This window comes from Poecile atricapillus, chromosome 21 (assembly GCF_030490865.1).
Source record: "Poecile atricapillus isolate bPoeAtr1 chromosome 21, bPoeAtr1.hap1, whole genome shotgun sequence".
In the NCBI taxonomy this organism is placed as follows: domain Eukaryota; kingdom Metazoa; phylum Chordata; class Aves; order Passeriformes; family Paridae; genus Poecile; species Poecile atricapillus.
The window spans coordinates 4,241,067-4,258,692 of record NC_081269.1 but is presented as its reverse complement, the minus strand read 5'-3'; the positions used below and the strand labels follow the sequence as shown (position 1 = coordinate 4,258,692).

At 39.7% G+C, this 17,626-nt stretch overlaps 2 protein-coding genes across 2 annotated transcripts in view; both read right to left on the bottom strand.

Moving 5' to 3' along the window:
* ASPA (aspartoacylase) overlaps nt 1–17,626 on the bottom strand; it is a 62,259-nt gene that overhangs the window by 13,421 nt on the left and 31,212 nt on the right. The gene's annotated exons all lie outside the window — the stretch shown is intronic.
* Nucleotides 2–17,626, bottom strand: part of LHFPL7 (LHFPL tetraspan subfamily member 7) — a 59,367-nt gene continuing 41,742 nt past the window's right edge. Inside the window, exon 3 of the mRNA XM_058854423.1 lies at nt 2–3,154. Within this exon, the coding sequence (XP_058710406.1) occupies nt 2,928–3,154 (227 nt within the window). The 3' untranslated portion in view covers nt 2–2,927. The remainder of the gene's footprint in view (nt 3,155–17,626) is intronic.

Here is a 17,626-nt window from a genome sequence, read left to right as displayed (position 1 = left end):
TGGGGATTTTTTTTTATTATTTTATTATACAGTGTTGGCAATTGGAAATTTCACATTTAAAATAATTCAAATATTGTATCCAACAAGTCAAATACAGAAAACAGTTAATATTCTAAAAAGGAGCCAGCTAGTCAACGCAGAAACACATTAATGGAAAATACAGCTTTTAGTTACACTTAAAAAATTATATATTTAGAATAAAACTTGAACCCGGTCCAGCAAATTGTAACAGGAAAACGCTTTTACACAATTTAACACGCAGACAGTCTTTATTTAAAAAAGTGATCTGTCAGTGTGAGCACAGGCATTGTCAGCAACAGGTGAGATCTAAAGGATGTGCTTTAATAACTACTGCAGGGATCACTGGAACTGTCACCACATCTTCAGTGTGAAGTGGGCTCACAGCATGGATGCTTCAGGGAGGGTTTTCCCAATCCAGTTGTAGATGTGTACATGTGTTTGATTCCCTTTAAATATTACAATGTTAAAGGAAGCTCCAGCAGGAAGCATTAGCTTGGCTTGTAAAAGGTGCAGAATATTGCAGCATGCAGAGTTTGATGATTTGCACAACAGAAGTTGAGCTTTAAGAAGTAAAAGTTTTGGTACAGCAGTGTTGTGAATTGTGAGACTGCTGTAACAGCAATTTAAAAATTATTCCAGTTAAGTGATTGATGCTTCCAGTTCTGCACATGTGAAACTTGTGTTAATAAGTAATGACAGGAATAGGTCCTTTGTCTACAAGGTGTGTTATGGCTGTTAATAAAAATCTAAAATAATTTTACTTTTCAGGAAGTGTTTAGATCTTTGCAAGAGAAGTTTCTACTTGACACTAACAAATCACTTTTTCTAGTGGAACATTAAGTGAACAGTCGTAAACATTACACAAAACAGAAAGAACCCTACTCAATACAGTTTATACACACTACTCAACATTTTTTAGTTGTTGGGTGATTTTTTTTCTTGACCATATTGATCCTGTCTTGTATAATGGTTCTAGTGTAAAGGCACAGGTTGGTTAGGAAAGAAAAGCCTGCATCTCTGTCTTTCTACTTTGTGGTGATTATTTTCTTTTTGCATGTTGTTTGTTATTCCTCACTTTTCTGACTCTTACATGAAAATTATCAATCTCAGCCATTCATTAAAAAAAGTGTAAGACATCACTGAAAAGCACATTAACATACAGAAGTGACTGAAGTTTATTCTTCTTTAGGGCATTCCTTCAACCTATTTTGTTAAATATTTGGAAGATTTAATTTCTCAGTCCCTGTGAGCAAAAGTGCAGAGCACTCATACTTTCTTTCTCAGTGTGCTTAATTCTGCATTGGAATCTGTATTTTCAAAGAACTTGTTAAGCTTATATTCAGAATTTGCTTCTAGAGTGCATGGAAATGTAACAACAGTACAAGTATTTTGGAAAACAATGCAACATTCCATTGAAGTTTAGAAGGGTGAGGAATGTAAACAAGACTGCAGAAGTCTTTGATGTATATTAAAATAACACAGTGATTGTTCTGTTTGCATTTTCTTACACATCCTCAACATGTCTCTGTCTGCCCCTTCATGTACACCTTCCATTAAAAAAATAAAAATTCAGGAATCAGTTGGACTCAGCTAAGTGAAGAATAATAAATTTGATCACCTGGTTTGTGCCAAAATACAAAACTAAGAAGTACAGCTCTGAATTAAATATATCCTATGTGATTTTTCCTTTTAATAAATAATAGAAAATAAAAGATGAGAATAGAATTAGAATTAAATTTTTATTTTAAATGAGAAAAAACAACAGTGGTGTGAGATTAGAACCCAATGTTTCTTTTGCTTAAGGCAATCAAGTGCACTTATTTCAATGCTTGATAATAATGAATTCAGTGCTATTGTGGAAATCAGACTTCACAAAATTTCCATACAAATGAAATATGGCCATTTGTAGTTCTGACATAGCATCAGATTTTTGTTAGTCACGTTCAATAGCATTTTGCTTCACTTTTTTGTTTCACAATCTGGACTCTGAATTGCAGTGGAAATACTGGAATTAGTTCATTCTGGCTTGTATTGTCACCACAGATAAGGGCTATTGGGCACAGGTGTTTTTGTAAACAGAGATTTTTTCTTTTCAGCCTCAAACAACAAAACCCAAAATCTACACTTGTCATAGTTCAAAACATTTTGTTAAAGTCCACCTGGAATTATAATTTAAGAAATACTGAAAACAAATTCTTAGGATTTTTTTTTTTCCTGTTGTTAAAGTATTAAATCATCATGGAGCTTTTGGAAGTAGTTGGAGCTCTCACAAAAAAAGAAATTTCAATTTTACCTAAGACTGTGAAGATCTCTCTATATCTTGGCAATTAGAGCAGAAGTAAAATCTGTGCCCAGAATTTACAATATGCAGGTGTTGCTAATAGATTTATATAGATTAAAAAGAAACTTTTTTTCTTGTATACAACTCTTTTTAGCTATCAATCTTAATTTTAGGCTGTGGCTACTAGTAGGTGCTTCTTTCACTAATGAAAATAATGGTAACAAATATTATTGATTTTAAAGTTACTGGGTTCATAAAAGTTCTGACATTTCACAATATATCAAAAGTGAATTGAAGCTTTTAAGACTCAGTTTTGAGACACAAAAGAAACTGGGAGGTAGACAGATGTTTTGAGGATAAACTGATATATTTTTTTGTCTAAGGCAGTATGCCATTATCTGTTTAGAGCAGTGTAAAGGCTGCTGATTAATCCTATTTCAATTCCAGAGTGTTCGCTGCTCGCGTTTACGGAAGACTTTCAATGCACTTTTGGTCTTTGTCAATCTGACCTTCTCTTCCCCGTCTCCTCTCCTCTCTTTAGCAACACAGCCAGCTGGAAGTGCTTTAATAATTTCTGCCCATTACTGTAGACAGGAATGTTCTGTTCTTGAACAGTAATAAAATACTATAAAATAGTAGGTATTGGAGTTGGAGATATGTACTCTTTTGGTGCATATTTTGCAAAGAATGGTAAAAAGACAGACAACATGACCCCAACAATTGCCAGCATGTACCCCCATCCAATCTGGCAGTCTCCTGCATAGTAGATGTCTGAGTTCTCACAGAATCTCTTCACAGTAGCAGAGTTGAAACCAAAAGGGTAAACCAAAAGCCCAGAAGCCATTATGAACACTAGAGAGGAGAAAAAAAAATCACACCAGTTATTATCAAACATTAATTCCTTTGGAAAAAAAAATAATCCTTATTTTAGAAAGGCAAATATATGTATTACATTAAAATCAATGGAAAAAGTCATAGTTTATAAAACCCCCTTGTGATTGGCAGATTATCCTCCTTTTCATAATTACCTCTTATGGACAGCAGTGGTGTCACAAAGCAGCAAGTTGGGATTTTTTTCATGAGAACTCTTGCCATTAAATAACTTCAGAAACGCTGTGATCCAAATTATGTAGCCATGTAAAAAGTAAGATGGTTCAGATACAATGGAATCCAGAGGAGAAGAATTCCTAAGTTGGCAGATTCCAAACCAGCTTCACTTTCTTCTCAACAGCATTTTTGTACTTGAGACAAACAATTACTTTGTTCTGCCAAATAGAAACTTTCAATGAAAGAGTTCAAATAGAGTTTGTCAAATTCTGCTGATGAGGTTCTGGTAATGTGGGACTTATCAGTACTGATTCAAATTGTTTGAAATATCCTGCATTTGAAAAACTGATGAAAAACAACATAATTTATCTTCTTTTTATTTATTTATTTTGTCTCTTGATGTTGGAAACCCAGGCATGCCTCCTGCAATTACTCTGCATTATCCATTGGCTTTTAATAGAACTTGACAGATTTTAGTCTTTAAGGAATCCATGTCATATTCAAATATAAACTTATGCAGGTAATTGAATCAACAGCAGAACCACTTTTCCAACTTTGAAAATCAGACTGCCCAAAGTAGAACTCATGAGTAAGATAAAGATGCATTAAAATCCTTTAGGAACAACTTTTGGAACCTGATTCTGCCCACCTTGGAGGTGAAGAGGGCTGAGCCAGGCCGGTGTGAGGGGTTCCACCACCTTTGTTTGACAGAGCACTGAGAAACCACGTTTTCTTTCCTATCCCTTCTGCTAATCAATTACCACTCTGTTTAAAATCTCTGTTTTAAAAGGCTTTATTTTATGTACTAGAAAGATACCATGGAGCAGTCCCTTTTCCTCTCCCCCTTTTTCCAGGACAATGTTTTGTTCAAATTCAGGGTAGTGATTCAAGAAGCAACCAGAATTAACAGTTATGTTTGAGCTGATAGATAATTCATAACCAGCAAACAGCTAATGAAACATTAGGAGTATAAAACAAACACCACGTTCTATTCTCTGTGTTTGTGATTGCCTTTCAGGTAGGGCATGTGCATATTACTCCAGTTATAATATTGGAGAGGCTTAATCTTAAACATATCCACTAAAGAAGGGAAATCACTCATTAATCTTTTTAAATTAAAAAACACTTTAATAAGCTTGGGGGTGAGATGAAGTAAAAAAGTTTAAGCCACAGCCTGTCAAGTCTCTGAATAATTTGAATTAAACCTTTCCTTCTAGTCCAAATGGAGCTGCTGAGTTAATCCCTTGTAGAAAACAGTAAGATGAAGAAAATGGAAATGAAAAGGAGAGAAAGTGGAGCAGCAGCAAAGTCTGTTTCCCTCTGGGTATCTCACATATGGGGACAAAGAGAAGCTGTTTGCCAAGTGTTTCACCTGCTCCAGCAGCCACCCTCTTTCCTTTAAACCTCAGGAATAATTTTGCAGTGGTTGCTGTGGCCTTTCCCTCTTTCCAAGCACAAGGTGGGGGACAGGTGCTGCTGCAAGGGCCAGTAAGGGAAAAGTCCTTCCCAGCACAAGCAGCACCCTGAGCCAGGCTCAAATTCCTGTTCCCCCGGAGCTGAGGGTGCCCAGGGCAGGGGCAGCTCATGGAGCTGAGATTTCAGCAGCTGTCCCTGCATTTAGGGGCTGACAGCAACCAGACACGCTCAAAGCTGAATACAAAGAAGTTATTTTCTGTAGATCTCCCTAACTGCACATGTATGTGACACCCCTAAAAACAATCTAAAATGGAAATACAGTAAAAATGAAGCTAAACCAGACAAGGACAAGGGGTGATAGTTTTAAATTAAAACAAGGTAGATTCAGAATAGGTAGAAGGAAGAAATCTTTCATGATAAGTGCAGTAAAACACCAGCACAGGCTACCCAGAGAGGTGGTGGATGCCCCATCCCTGGAAGCATCCAAGGTCACGTTGGACAGGGCTCTGAGCAATCTTGTCTAGTCAAAGACATTCCTGTTTGCTCCAGAGGAACCTTTACAGGTCGCTTCCAACCCAAACTATTCCATGATTCTGTCATTTTGTTCAGTAAAGATCACTGAGCTTTCCCCAAAGAGCTGAGGGGCCAGCACAGCCTGAGAGCCACATGACACCCTTGTACACCCAGGAAAATCCCAGAGCACCTCCTCTGCTGGCAGAAACACGGGAAACAATTCAAAAAAAGACAGACTTTTCCTACTGCTGTTGTAAACAGCAGCCAGAGTGTGAAACCACAAACTAAACCCTGTTAAAGCTCAGAGCTGTGCAGTTGTGGATTCACTCTGACACAGCTGGGACATGGAACGGGGGCTGCCCCAGAGCCTGTGGTGCACAGGGGGTGCTCAGCACATCCCTGCTCCAACCCAGGCTGCTCCCTGCACCAGGAATCCTGGAACAGCCCCAGGCTGCAAAACCTTCAGTGAAATGTTGGGAAAATGAGCCCCTTTTACCAGAAATAGCCACTGCTCTAAGCAAGAAACAGGTCTAACATTAAAATTTCAGTTTGTTCATCTTTTAAAAGCCAAAATAGCATCTCATCCGATGAAAAAAAAAATTATGCAGAACTGGAAACAATCCTTTCAATCATAAAATCCTTTTCTAACTGTTAAATTTCAGTTTTCCTGACACTGTCTCAACCTCTTGCTCTGTTTCACATATCTGTTCCATATAAGTTTTCTTTTTGATTGGGTTACACAGAATTGTTTTGAAGGCTGTGTTTTACAGTGTTTTGATTACCACTTGGTGCTGATGTTTTGTTATGATTTAATGGAAGCAGCTTTATTTTTTTCCAAGGCTAGAAATAGTCTGTCACAGCTGAATGTATGTGTTCACATATCAAACGGGCTAAAAAGTTACCCACGGTTTCATATCCTCAGGCATGTCATAGAATGACCTCATTATTCTCATTTAGGTGCCCTCTTTCTTACAAAGGCTCCAAATATTGAATAGCGCCGTTATTATCCGCAGGAGCCGAGCTTTCAGGCACGGTGCTAATGATTGCTTAATGATGCTGTCTGTCAGCGGCACAGCGAGCTGGGCCAGCGCACAAAGAACCAGTGGGGCTCCATTTGGGCTCCTCGTGTAACCCTCACTCCTCTGCACGGCTTCCCAACAACAAACATCACTTCCAAAGGTGTCAGAAGACAGCACCAAGTGCAGCTCAGCGTTTTGCATGGTGTAATCCTGCTGTCAAACAACGTGATGAAGCCAGACCCCATATTTGGGGCTGTTCTGCAGCGTGAAGCCTCTGGGGTGTGAGGGGACTCACTGGTAAAATGAGTAGTTGAGTTCTTTCTTAACATAGTTTGATAATTTGATTAAACCCCCATCAGTTATCGAGTCTGGTTTAAAAGTGCTCTTTTTTTATTTTGATTTTTTTCTGTGTGCCACACAGATGTTATTGCTGGGTTCTCCCCTCCTGAACCACCCGTGAGTACCTCACAGCCACTGCTGATGGCAGCTCAGAGACAAGGCCATGCACATTGCTTCAGCAGTAATTCATATTTTATTTCTACTTTCTAATCCCAAACAGTTACAGTCTCACCCTCATCCTCTTTGCTTCCATGGTGTCCTACAGCCAGATGGTAAATGGCAGCTTCTCCTCTGAAGGATTTGCTAGACAAGGCCTGGTTTTATTTCTAAAAAGTAGGTTTCTGAATTGGATGGCTTCTAAATAACATAACTTTAATAGGAATAAAATATTGTTTGAAAGGAGAACATTTCTTTTTAGGGAAAAAAGAGATTTTTGTATGAAAGAATTGTAAATTGTTGAAAAAAAATCAATGACACTTCTAGTTGGGGAAAACAGCATTTTCTGCTATTTTTAAATTAATAATATATAACTCCTTGTCATTGCAATGGTTTATTCATTTCATTAGGCTCCTGTACAGCTGTTTATTTATTTAAATCTCTCACACCATTTCCAAGTTGATTTTAAACCAAAGCAAAGCAATGCAGTTCTCTGGAGTGTGTGCAGAGGGCACCAATGTACAACACTCTCAGATACCATGACAAAAAAAGACTATTTCCCTTCCACTTCTTTTGGCAAGACTGATGGAGTTCCCAACATCTGAAACACAATAATTGAACAGTTTTCTGTATTGTGAAGCAGGAATGTTTAAACTGGGCTAAGCTTATGTTTATCCTTCCATACTAATGTTGAAATGGATGGAAATCCAAAGGAGGCTCACAAAATAGAGAACAAAAAAATCTGTTTCATTTTATTGTGTTTATTAATATATTTAGGTGATGTGTAGTAGTGAAATATGCTGTGTGCATGAATTCTCTTCTGAAATTACCTGCTGTAAGAAGATTAGTTTGTCTTAGAAATTTAATTTGCTTATTTTAGGAGTGTATTATATTCCTGATACTCGTGACAATGACGGATTAATTGCAAGCTTGTGGGACATATCAGAAAATCATTGGAATTAGGGTTGAATTATAGGCAAGCAAGGGTATTATTCCAACCCTATTACAGATTGTCACAGTCTTATGTCTTCTTGGAAGATTTTTATTGACAGAGCTTAATCTACCAAAGCAATTTTCACTCATCTCATCAAGAACTTTCCTCTTACATATAATCCATTACCTCCCTTATTAAACCTGGCAGTTCTTCATATGCACAATCAGTTCACTTGGATTAACACATTTCCTCTCAGGTTCATACATTTTATTCACCTAATAATTTTATTAGCTGCTCTCCAGCTTTTCTTTATGTTTATGTGATTTTACTTACATGATCTTAAATGAGAAAGCAGGTGCTGATCCAAAGCCACAGACAGCTTAACAGCAAGCCAGAAATAAAGCTTACAGGGAAAACCTGGCAGCCAGGAACAGAGCCAGACATATTCAAAAAATCACCTCTTGTCATACTGCCCTGGCTGGCCTGCACTCAATCTTCCCCAGCACTCCTCCCAAACAAATATTTTTGTAGCATGCCTGAAGGGTTTCTACATTTGGGATATTCTGGATAAATTCCCTTGTACAAAAAGGAGGTAGCTATATTTCTCTTCCATATCTATCCCTTTAAGACAGTGCCAAGTAAGATCCAAGGTTTTTGTCAGTAATAGCTGCACATCAGTGTACAAATAGAAATAAGATGGAATTCTGGGCTTATCTGAAAATTACTGATTTCCTTTTGACTACTCCAGGAAAGGAGGAATTACCCAGAGTAATTTGGGGAGAGCTGAAATGCATCTAAAATCAGCAGGCATTGTTTTAAATGGCTGTTATATATAAATAAAGCAAACAGGAAAATGACCTCTCAAAGATAAAAGAAACCAGACTAAAATCCTACTGTTGTAACAGCTGAACTTTGGAGGATGAGGCAAACAGGGACACTGTTAAATGCCATTCTGCTCTGCTGAACTCATGGCAGGTACATGTCAGGTACCTGGAGTTCAAACTCTTGGAAGCAGCCCTAGCAATTATTCCCTCCAAGGAAACTGAAAGGAAGAGCAGGGAAAAGGGATAATAATGCCCATATGCTTGGTATAAAGATGTAGCTGCTTTCTTTTGTAACTGAATAAAGAGCTGGAACTCCTAATAATGGCACAGCCACTTCTAATGTATCACACTTTAGCTTTTCTTTGTAAAGAATTATTCCACTGGCGTCATTTCAGTCAAACATGTGATTTGAGGAGCTTCTATCAGTGCTGGGCTGGTGCCAAAGGAGTAGATTATAGCAGTTCCTTTTCTGGCTTTTCTAAATGGTGCAACTCACAAGTTAACAGTCAGCAGCTGTAATATAAATGTAGTTATAACGAGAGCTGTGTAGCTTGTCAACCCCCTTTGTAGCTAACAAAGGGAATGGGTTCATTTGTACAATGTCTCCAAACTCTGTGTTTAAAGAAATGCTGAGTCTGACTCCAGCTCCCAAACTAAGGAACTGCAGCAGATATAGTAGGTTGTACAAACCTGCAAAATGTATGTACAAACATGCAAAATTATGGGGAAATATGTGTATATCAAAAGCTGGGCAATGTTTTCCATTTCAGTTTATTTGGATTTAGCTGAGGTAAAGTAGGAACACGTTATTTTAAATAAAGCTAGTACTGAAATAAGGGTGTCCACACACCTTTTTTACACAAATATTTTTAGTGCCACTAAAATATCCCACTCAGGTTCTGTTGGCACAACTCTCTCGTTCTACAAATAGCCTGTTTCAGAAATGTCTAACATTTGTAGGAATAGCTGAATCTATTTCACTTATTAACTGAAGGGAGTGGAATCTGGCTATCCAGACTTTGGAAAAGAAATTCTCTGAAGCCATCACAGAGGTAATTGGGCTTGGTAATTACTGCATTAGCAGCAAGTTTATTAAGGGCCACAAAAGGAAATGCCATCCCTGTGACCTTTGAGGCTGCATTTCACAGCCTGTTTTCTACATGAGAACAAATGATGAAACTTGACTGTTTCTGCCAAGTGAATGGTAGCTATGGTGAAGATTTATAGCTGTAATCTGGTAATCTATGGGCCTAATCATACAGTTATAGAGTTGCATGTCATTTACTGGAAAAGCCTGAAATGATCTAGCGCTGTGTAGACTATGGTGAAGGAGTGCATTTTGTCATCTGCAAGGTTAGGAGAAATACAGCCTCTTTAGCAGACTGTAAAAGAGAGACAAGAGCTAATGTTTCTCAAAATAGCACTGCGTTACACGAAATTTTAGAGAGTCAGAGAGCTAAGAAATGGGGACTGTCAGATGCATTCTCACTTGGAAACCATTATGATTTTCCTCTTTTGTACTGCTTCAATAATTACATAGATTTTCTATTTATTTTTTTTTTTGGAAATTATTTAAGTCATGCTCACTTCATCTCTCTCAGAGCAGCAAACACAGAAGCAGACTAATAATGTAATATTGACATATTTAAGTGTTGGATTCTTCAGCTAGAGCAGCATGTTCAGAATGTATCGTGCCTGTGTTCCCTTATCTTTGTGTCACATTTTATTCAACAGTTAAGAAGTGCTAATAAAAAGTGCATATTTCAGTTGTTCTATTTTAGGTAAACATAACATGGTACACATTTTCTAAGCAATGCACATTGCTTAACTGTGTAACTCCATTTCTACAAATAGAAATCAGGGTGGCAAACGCTTTGCTTCTCTTCTTAATTAACCTATCCTTGCCAAAACTGCTATGTTCTTCAGCGCGAGCAGGGAATGAAACTGATGACTGAAAATTTAAATTAATGCTTTGTCTTGTGATCTTTTGGCTGAGAACAAGAGCAGCTTCCACCTACCATCTGATGCATTCCCTAGAAAAGGAAACAGTGTCAGCCTGGCTCCATGTGCAGCTGGAGTGAGCGAGGGAACAGACACGTTTATATTGTCTTTGCCTTGGAGCCAGCTCACCTGGGAAGGGGAGATGCTGCCCAGCCTGCAGCAGGTCTTGGCTCCTGCTCTGCCTGTCAAATCCAAGTTCTTAAATAGCTATTTAGAACAGGGGCTGAGGTCCAAAAGACAGGCAGAGATGTGTAGATCCCCTAAATGTCATGATTCCACGTATCACATTTGCTCCCTTCTCCTCCCCACGTACTCAGCCCACAGGTCTGTTTTAAATCAATCTTTTCACCTCTCCCAAGACTCACAATTTAAGCAGAGCAGCAACTGATGAAAACAGATTTATAATGAAGCTGGTGGCCATTAAATACCAGCCTTCCACCAGAGGTGACCTTATTGTAAAGTGTTGTACAGTGAATTTATTTTGACTTTGCCCATTCTCTACCTTGTCTCTCATGTTGGCAGCCAAGGCAGTGGTGGTGGGAGGTCTGAGAATAATGCCCACGTCTCACTTCATTACAGCTGCACTTCACATCTCAGCAGTCTCCAAGCCTCAGGGATATCACATTCATTACCATTTTCAGAGACATGTATTTTACATATATGGCTGAAAGGTGATTAGAATCCCTGACACAACAGTGTTTTATCTGGAATGCAACCATGAAAAATACATGCCTAAAACAAAAAAGACATCCTACATCCTTCCCCTAATTGATTCAAGCTACAAAGACCAGCTTCAGTTTTCCCAGGGCACAGGAACTACCAGGAAGACACAAATTGCATGTTTTCAAATCTCCTCATAAAAACTGCTTGACAGGGGGTTGAAAGCAGAGTTTTCTGTTTCTCAGATGTCCTAGTCCTGTGAATGTCATCAGTCAGCAGAAGCTCACATGCCACCACCTGATCATAAAGAACAGATCTGTAACAACTCTCATTTCACGCTGCCGGTTCCAGCCCACCATAAATCAACCACACCACGAGGAATGTTGGAAATAATTGTCTGCTCCAGAGCTCCTTTCTCACAGCCCAGGTGCCACACAGCTGGAGCCACATGCAGCCCCTGTCCTGCTGAGCTGGGTCAGAGCAGCATCCCCAGCAGTGATGCTCCCTGAGTGCTTGGAAGATCTTCAATGCTGCACACTGGACAGTGCAGGTGCACCCGTTCAGTGGGATTAAAAACATAAATGGAGTCAGCTCTGGCTTGAGACAGGTGCTCTCTGCAGATGGAAAATGGGATAGCAACTGCTGCTTCACTGAAAGATGCCTGGAAGTGCAGCAGGTGATCCCAGTGCTGATCCTCAGGCACACGTGGCACTCTGATCCATTCTCTCCCTCCCTCTTTCTAATAATCTTTTTTGTCCCTGAGCAGGGTTTGCTGTCACTGATGTCTGTTTGTGCAGATGAATCAGCACAGCACATCTGATGTTTTGACTTCAGCCTCGTTTGACCCTTATGTTCCTTAGCCAAGTCTTACACAGCAACTTTGAGTAATGTCCTCTTAAAACCTACGGTCAGAACTGTCCTGGGTTGGCTGTGCTGGTCTAGCCACCCTCAATTAACAGCAGAAAAATCAGCCTTAGAGAACCCAACCACATCTCACACCAAGACCCTCATTTAATCCAAAGCTGCTGAGACAAAATAGTAAAACAGGAAAAAAAAAAAAGAAAAAAGAGTTGTGTTCTGATGCAGAGCTACCTAGATTAGAAAAATCATGTTGAAATCCAGAGTAGTGATAGAAATGTCCCAAATTACTAGCTAAATGAAAGTGTTTTGGGTATCTGATCCTTCTTATCAGGTTGGCCCAGCTGCACAATTTCCCATCTCCAATTATACCAAAGGGCCCACACTTCCTTCTTCATTAATGCGTTTGAAGGATTTAATGAGTTACTTCATCAGGTTAATAAATCCCCTCAATAATTTTATTACACTTTGATACCGTTATTCAAGAGGTGCAGCTAACAAATGAACATCATTTATATTTCTTGACAGAATAACTTAGTTAATAAATTTGGCCCATGAAATCCAGAATTCATAAATAAACCATGAATGTCTGTGTGGAGGAGGGTTTTTTCCTATCTCTGGTTAAGGTTCTGCTGGAAATCCGCTGGCTCTTGTGCAAATAACTTCAGGCCAAGGAGAGCTGCAGGAGGTTGGTGCCTTTTGGCCATGTCCTGATTCCCACTGGGTGTTTAGGGGGAGTCCAGCTGCCCCAGCACATGTGCCACTGGACATAACCCACATTCATCTGCTCCAGCACTCCCTCAGGTTTAAAATCCAGCTTCATAAAGGCTGTTCCATTCCCTGAGGCTAAGCTCTTTAGTTGGTTTTGACCAGGTGCAGTGACACCATCAGAAATAAGCTTTCTATTCTGGAAATTATTTTAAAACTGAATTGAATTGGTTGTCATGCCATTTTTTTTTCCTGTGGCATTATAGTAAATGACATCATCAACGAAACAACCTTAGGGGCAAGGGTGTTTTCAGAATCTTAACCTCTGAATGGCCAGCAGTATTACAGCTTCCTATTACCAGATTAATAATATTTATGGTAGCTAGACTGCAAGAATGGGATCATACTATTTATTTACTTACTGTTGAAAGCCACCTCTGGCAAGAACAAATTTGCCATTAATCACCACCTTATCTCTGTAAAAAAGAGTTACTCTCAAGGACATCTGTATTCCCATTGTTTTATAAATACAAGGATGGATCTGCCATGGATTTTTTGACATTGAACTTTATTTATTTTCTAGATTTTCTTTTTTAAGGGGAGTTGAAATGCTCAAAATAAACATTGAACTTTCTTAATAAATTAACTACTTAAGACCCCAACTGTAGCAATAAGACCCCAGTATTTCCCTGAATGTATTTTTATGTAAAGAAACTGCAAATCAGTATCTCTTCTCTTTTCTATCAGCTGAAACTCCAGTTATGAATTTTGAGTTTCTTCTGGGAGTGCAGATGACCTTGTTAAGTTGTGAGGGTGCCAGAAAAGCGGTGCCCTCCAGTCCAGGAGATCAGAGAAGTGAAGCCAATTTCTAAGCTCAGGTCTTGTAATAAAAAAAATGCATATTTCTCTCTCCTTTCACAAAGGCTTTAGCCAGCATTTGAAACATTACCTATTACACTGGGCTGCAGGATGATTTGTTTTTCTAATTTTTCAAGAGCACTACATCATATATTTTCAACTTAAAAAAAGAAATCAGTGTAGTCCCAGCAGAGGACAATATTAGAAAAATTCTCTTTCATGGAAGAAAAGCATTAGTGGAAAACCTTCCACTAGCTTATGCAGTACCAGAATGAGGTGGTTGTGCCAGTAGAAGAGGTACCAATTAATGTTAATTTGCTGTTTAATTAGGTGTCCAGTACAGAACAATGGTGAGACACTTGTGTGGGTGGGAGGAGCCCCCTGATGTCAGGTGGACTCAGTCACTCCTGCCTCCCAAACTCAGCCACTGCTCCCACTGCAGTCACTCTGGAGCCTCTCAGATGTGATTTGAGCTGGAATTTGTTTGCAGAGTGAAATCTGTGCTTTCAAACAGAGTAAAGGGGTTTGTCCTCCTTCCTGCCCCTGTCCTGCTGCTCAGTGTAAAGCTCGGGGCTGTGAGATGCTCTGGGAGGAGTGCCAGCTCTGCAGCTGCCTCTGTGTGACCCCAGCAGCCAGCCCTGCTCAGCTGTGCCCTGCTGGGAGCTGGGACTGCCAGCCCCACACACAGCAGTGAGGAACACCCCAGGCAGGGCCTGTGGCAGGGCAAAAAAACCCCACAGCATCTTCATCTTCCTGCATTTAAATGTTTCAGTTAATAACATTTATGGGGCAGCATGGAAAATGAACTTAAATACATCATTTGTCATCTCAGGATACTAAATGACACCATTACTGAAAGAGATACAGAGAAATGTGTCAAATACACAGAGCAGAGTTTGCACAATTTGCTTTGCATTTCCCACATCCTCCAACAAGAGCAGGGTAGTCAGGCTCCTTAATGATCATAATATAGGTACAGAAAGAGCAGTTCCCTGAGGGCTCCTGATTAATCAGGAAAATACTCATTTGTTCTGGCAGAAGTGATGTGCATCTAGGCAGGGCAAATGATGAACCCTAAGTGCACACATCAGCATCCAGGGCCAAAGGTTTCCATTCATTTAACTCATTTTCCCTCTAAGAAGTGAGAAATAACACCCCATGTCTCAGCATGGGACACAAGAGCACTTGTTCTTGTCCCAGTTCCATTGGGATTTTGTCTGACAAAGGCAGAAAGAAGCCCCACAACCATTTTAGAGACTCTTAAATGCACTGAGTTCCCAAACTAAGACATTTCTGCTGCCCTGTTCAGGGGAGGACACGAGGCCTCAGCTGCTGTGTCTGATCACTGTGCAAGAGACTTGGGAACAAGTTGGAAGATTTAAAGGATTTTTCTCCAGCTGATCTAAATCCCTGCCTGTTTTTTAGTACCCAAAAAGCTGCCTACTGATTGCAATCCTTCCTCCACTCCATCAGAGCCATATTAATTCTGTGGTTTGGCACAGCTGTTGCCATCTAGAAGTTTGCAGTGTGGTATCTGAAATCTTTATTTCAGATTTTATTTTCTATTCTGAATTGGAAGTTTGTTAGTAATGAGGTGAATCCTCAGTGCCTGACACGTATTTCCCTTGGTGTTCATCTTTAAATTAGCCACAGAAAGGACAAACTAAAAGCAGATGTGTCATATTTTTCCTCTGTGTGTTTGGAAGTCACTCATGGAAATATCTTTGTCAGATAAATGAATTCCAGGTTACTGGGATAAACAGATGCAATAAAATATTCGTGTGTAGAAGAAAACCTTACAAAAATGTGATCCAGCAGCTCTTCAAGGAAATTGCCGTGTAAGAGATCCAGCTTTGAGGCTTACCTCAGGCTTTTGCATAACATGATAGTTAGTACTTTAAACTGGAGAAAATGTGATGGGCTCTTTTGATATTTTTCCCCTTGCTTTTTCAATTTCATGGGATCAGCAGAAAGGAAAGGGAACCAAAGCTGAATTAATGCTGTGCTTTTGCCTCCACCACTGCCTGAACACAGGGCAGGGATTGCTTGGTGGAGAACTGAGTATCTGTTACCCTTCTTATGGGCATCTCAGAATTGCTGGAAAATGTGGATTTTGGACTTGTTTTCAGCATAACATGAGAAAGAGGAAAACCAGAGATAAATGAGAAGGCTGAAATATAATTGAAAACCAGTAGTTATTTAGTTTGGCTACTGATTTATTAATGAATTATAGTTAAGCACTGAGGAATAAACCCTCTCTTAACAATGGTTCTCAGCTCTAGGTAGGATTTTTTACAGGAAATAAAAACAGTTATAGAACTAGAATTAAATCCTGCACATACTGAATCAACAGAAATGTTGCCACCGACCTCATTAGGCCAGGTTTTAGCCCCAGATATCTACAAAGAGCCACAATTCTCTTGCAGTGTGACTAGCAGATGAATATCTGACAACACCAGTTTATCTTCCTCTACAGAATCCTTAATTTTTATGCAGCCAGCCTAAAAACTTTGCTCCACAAGTTCGTGTTTCAGTGCAAACCAGACAATATTCCATGCTACTTTCAGGCTGTTTGCTCACTGTCACCATTCCCACTTGGCTTAAGTACCTCCTGAAATTATTATTTTGCCTCCATGTCCCTTATAAGAACATTTTTCCTCTGAGGTATCTGCTTTCTCAGCAGCAATTTTAAGGCATTCCAGGTTACAGAAGAAATATAAAATAAACCCTGAGCTCATATATATCATAAAGAACATGATCCTTTAACCCTGTCCTTGGAATACCCATAAGCATTTGCTGTACTTCAGTGATTCTCCATATGCTTTTGCAATGAACATTTTGCACCTGCCAGCATAACACAGGACAAACAGCAGCGTTGCAGGAGGAAACATTAACTAATTTACACAGAGCCTTGGGTGGTCTATTAGCCCTTCATAAAAACAGGAATGTGTAATTACTGCATCCACGGACAGAATTAAATTTGATGGACTACAAAGAAGCAATGAGTGAAACAATTAACAACAAAACCCAAGTAAAGTGCCTGGCTGAATGGGTCTGACAGCTCAGGTTTACCTCTGCTGTCCCCTGGGGATGTGTCCACTCCAGACTTTTCACTCAGTGCAGACAGGTGAGCTCCTGTCAGAGTCACTGCTGATCTATTGCAGGTTGTGTAAGATACAACCAACAGCTAAATTATGTGTTTAGCACAGGAGTATCCTTCGAGCATCATTAACTTTATCAATCCATTCTTTCTCCTGTGTCTCTGGACAAAGTGTTTGCTCCTCCAAGCCTGATGGCATTTTAGGAGGATGCAGCTCAGTGGAGCACCTCTGCCAACAGGGCAGTGCAGCAGATGCTGTCCCTAAAGCCTGATGGAAATGCTGCTCCACTGCCTTTAGCTCATTAAGGTACTTGCAACTGGTCTGTGTCACAGTGCACAGTTATATTTGGGATGGCAAAACCCATCCAAAAGGAAAGCATCTCCCCTCTGCAGCTCTCCAGCCATGCAGGTTAATTGTGGGTACTTTGCAGTGCCTGCAAAAGGCAGGAACCTGGGGGGTTCTGTCACAGCTTCCATCCACAATTTGATTTAATGCCCTCCATGAACAATTGCATCTCAGTGCTTGTAATAAGGAAATGTCATAAAGGTGCCTGCTGCCTGGTCCAACATCTTTTGGCTTTGACAGCTCAAATTTACAGCTTTAATTCAGCAGCCTGGAAGCTTTGTATTCTGTACACACACAGTGAAAGGCTGATGGAACAGTATTTTATAAAAGTTCACCTGTGTTCAGCGACTCATGGAGGATATAACCCCCTGCACCTTGTGAAATGACTTGCAGACAAATCCACACTTCAGATTGTCCAGTGGCAAATTACAGAGCTCTAATCAAACCCCAGTGTGCCTGGATGTATTCACTGGGATGTTTTGCTTCTATAGCATAAAGAGTTGAACTTTGAGCAGCTTGAACAAGTGCTCAGTGGGGTTCTCTCA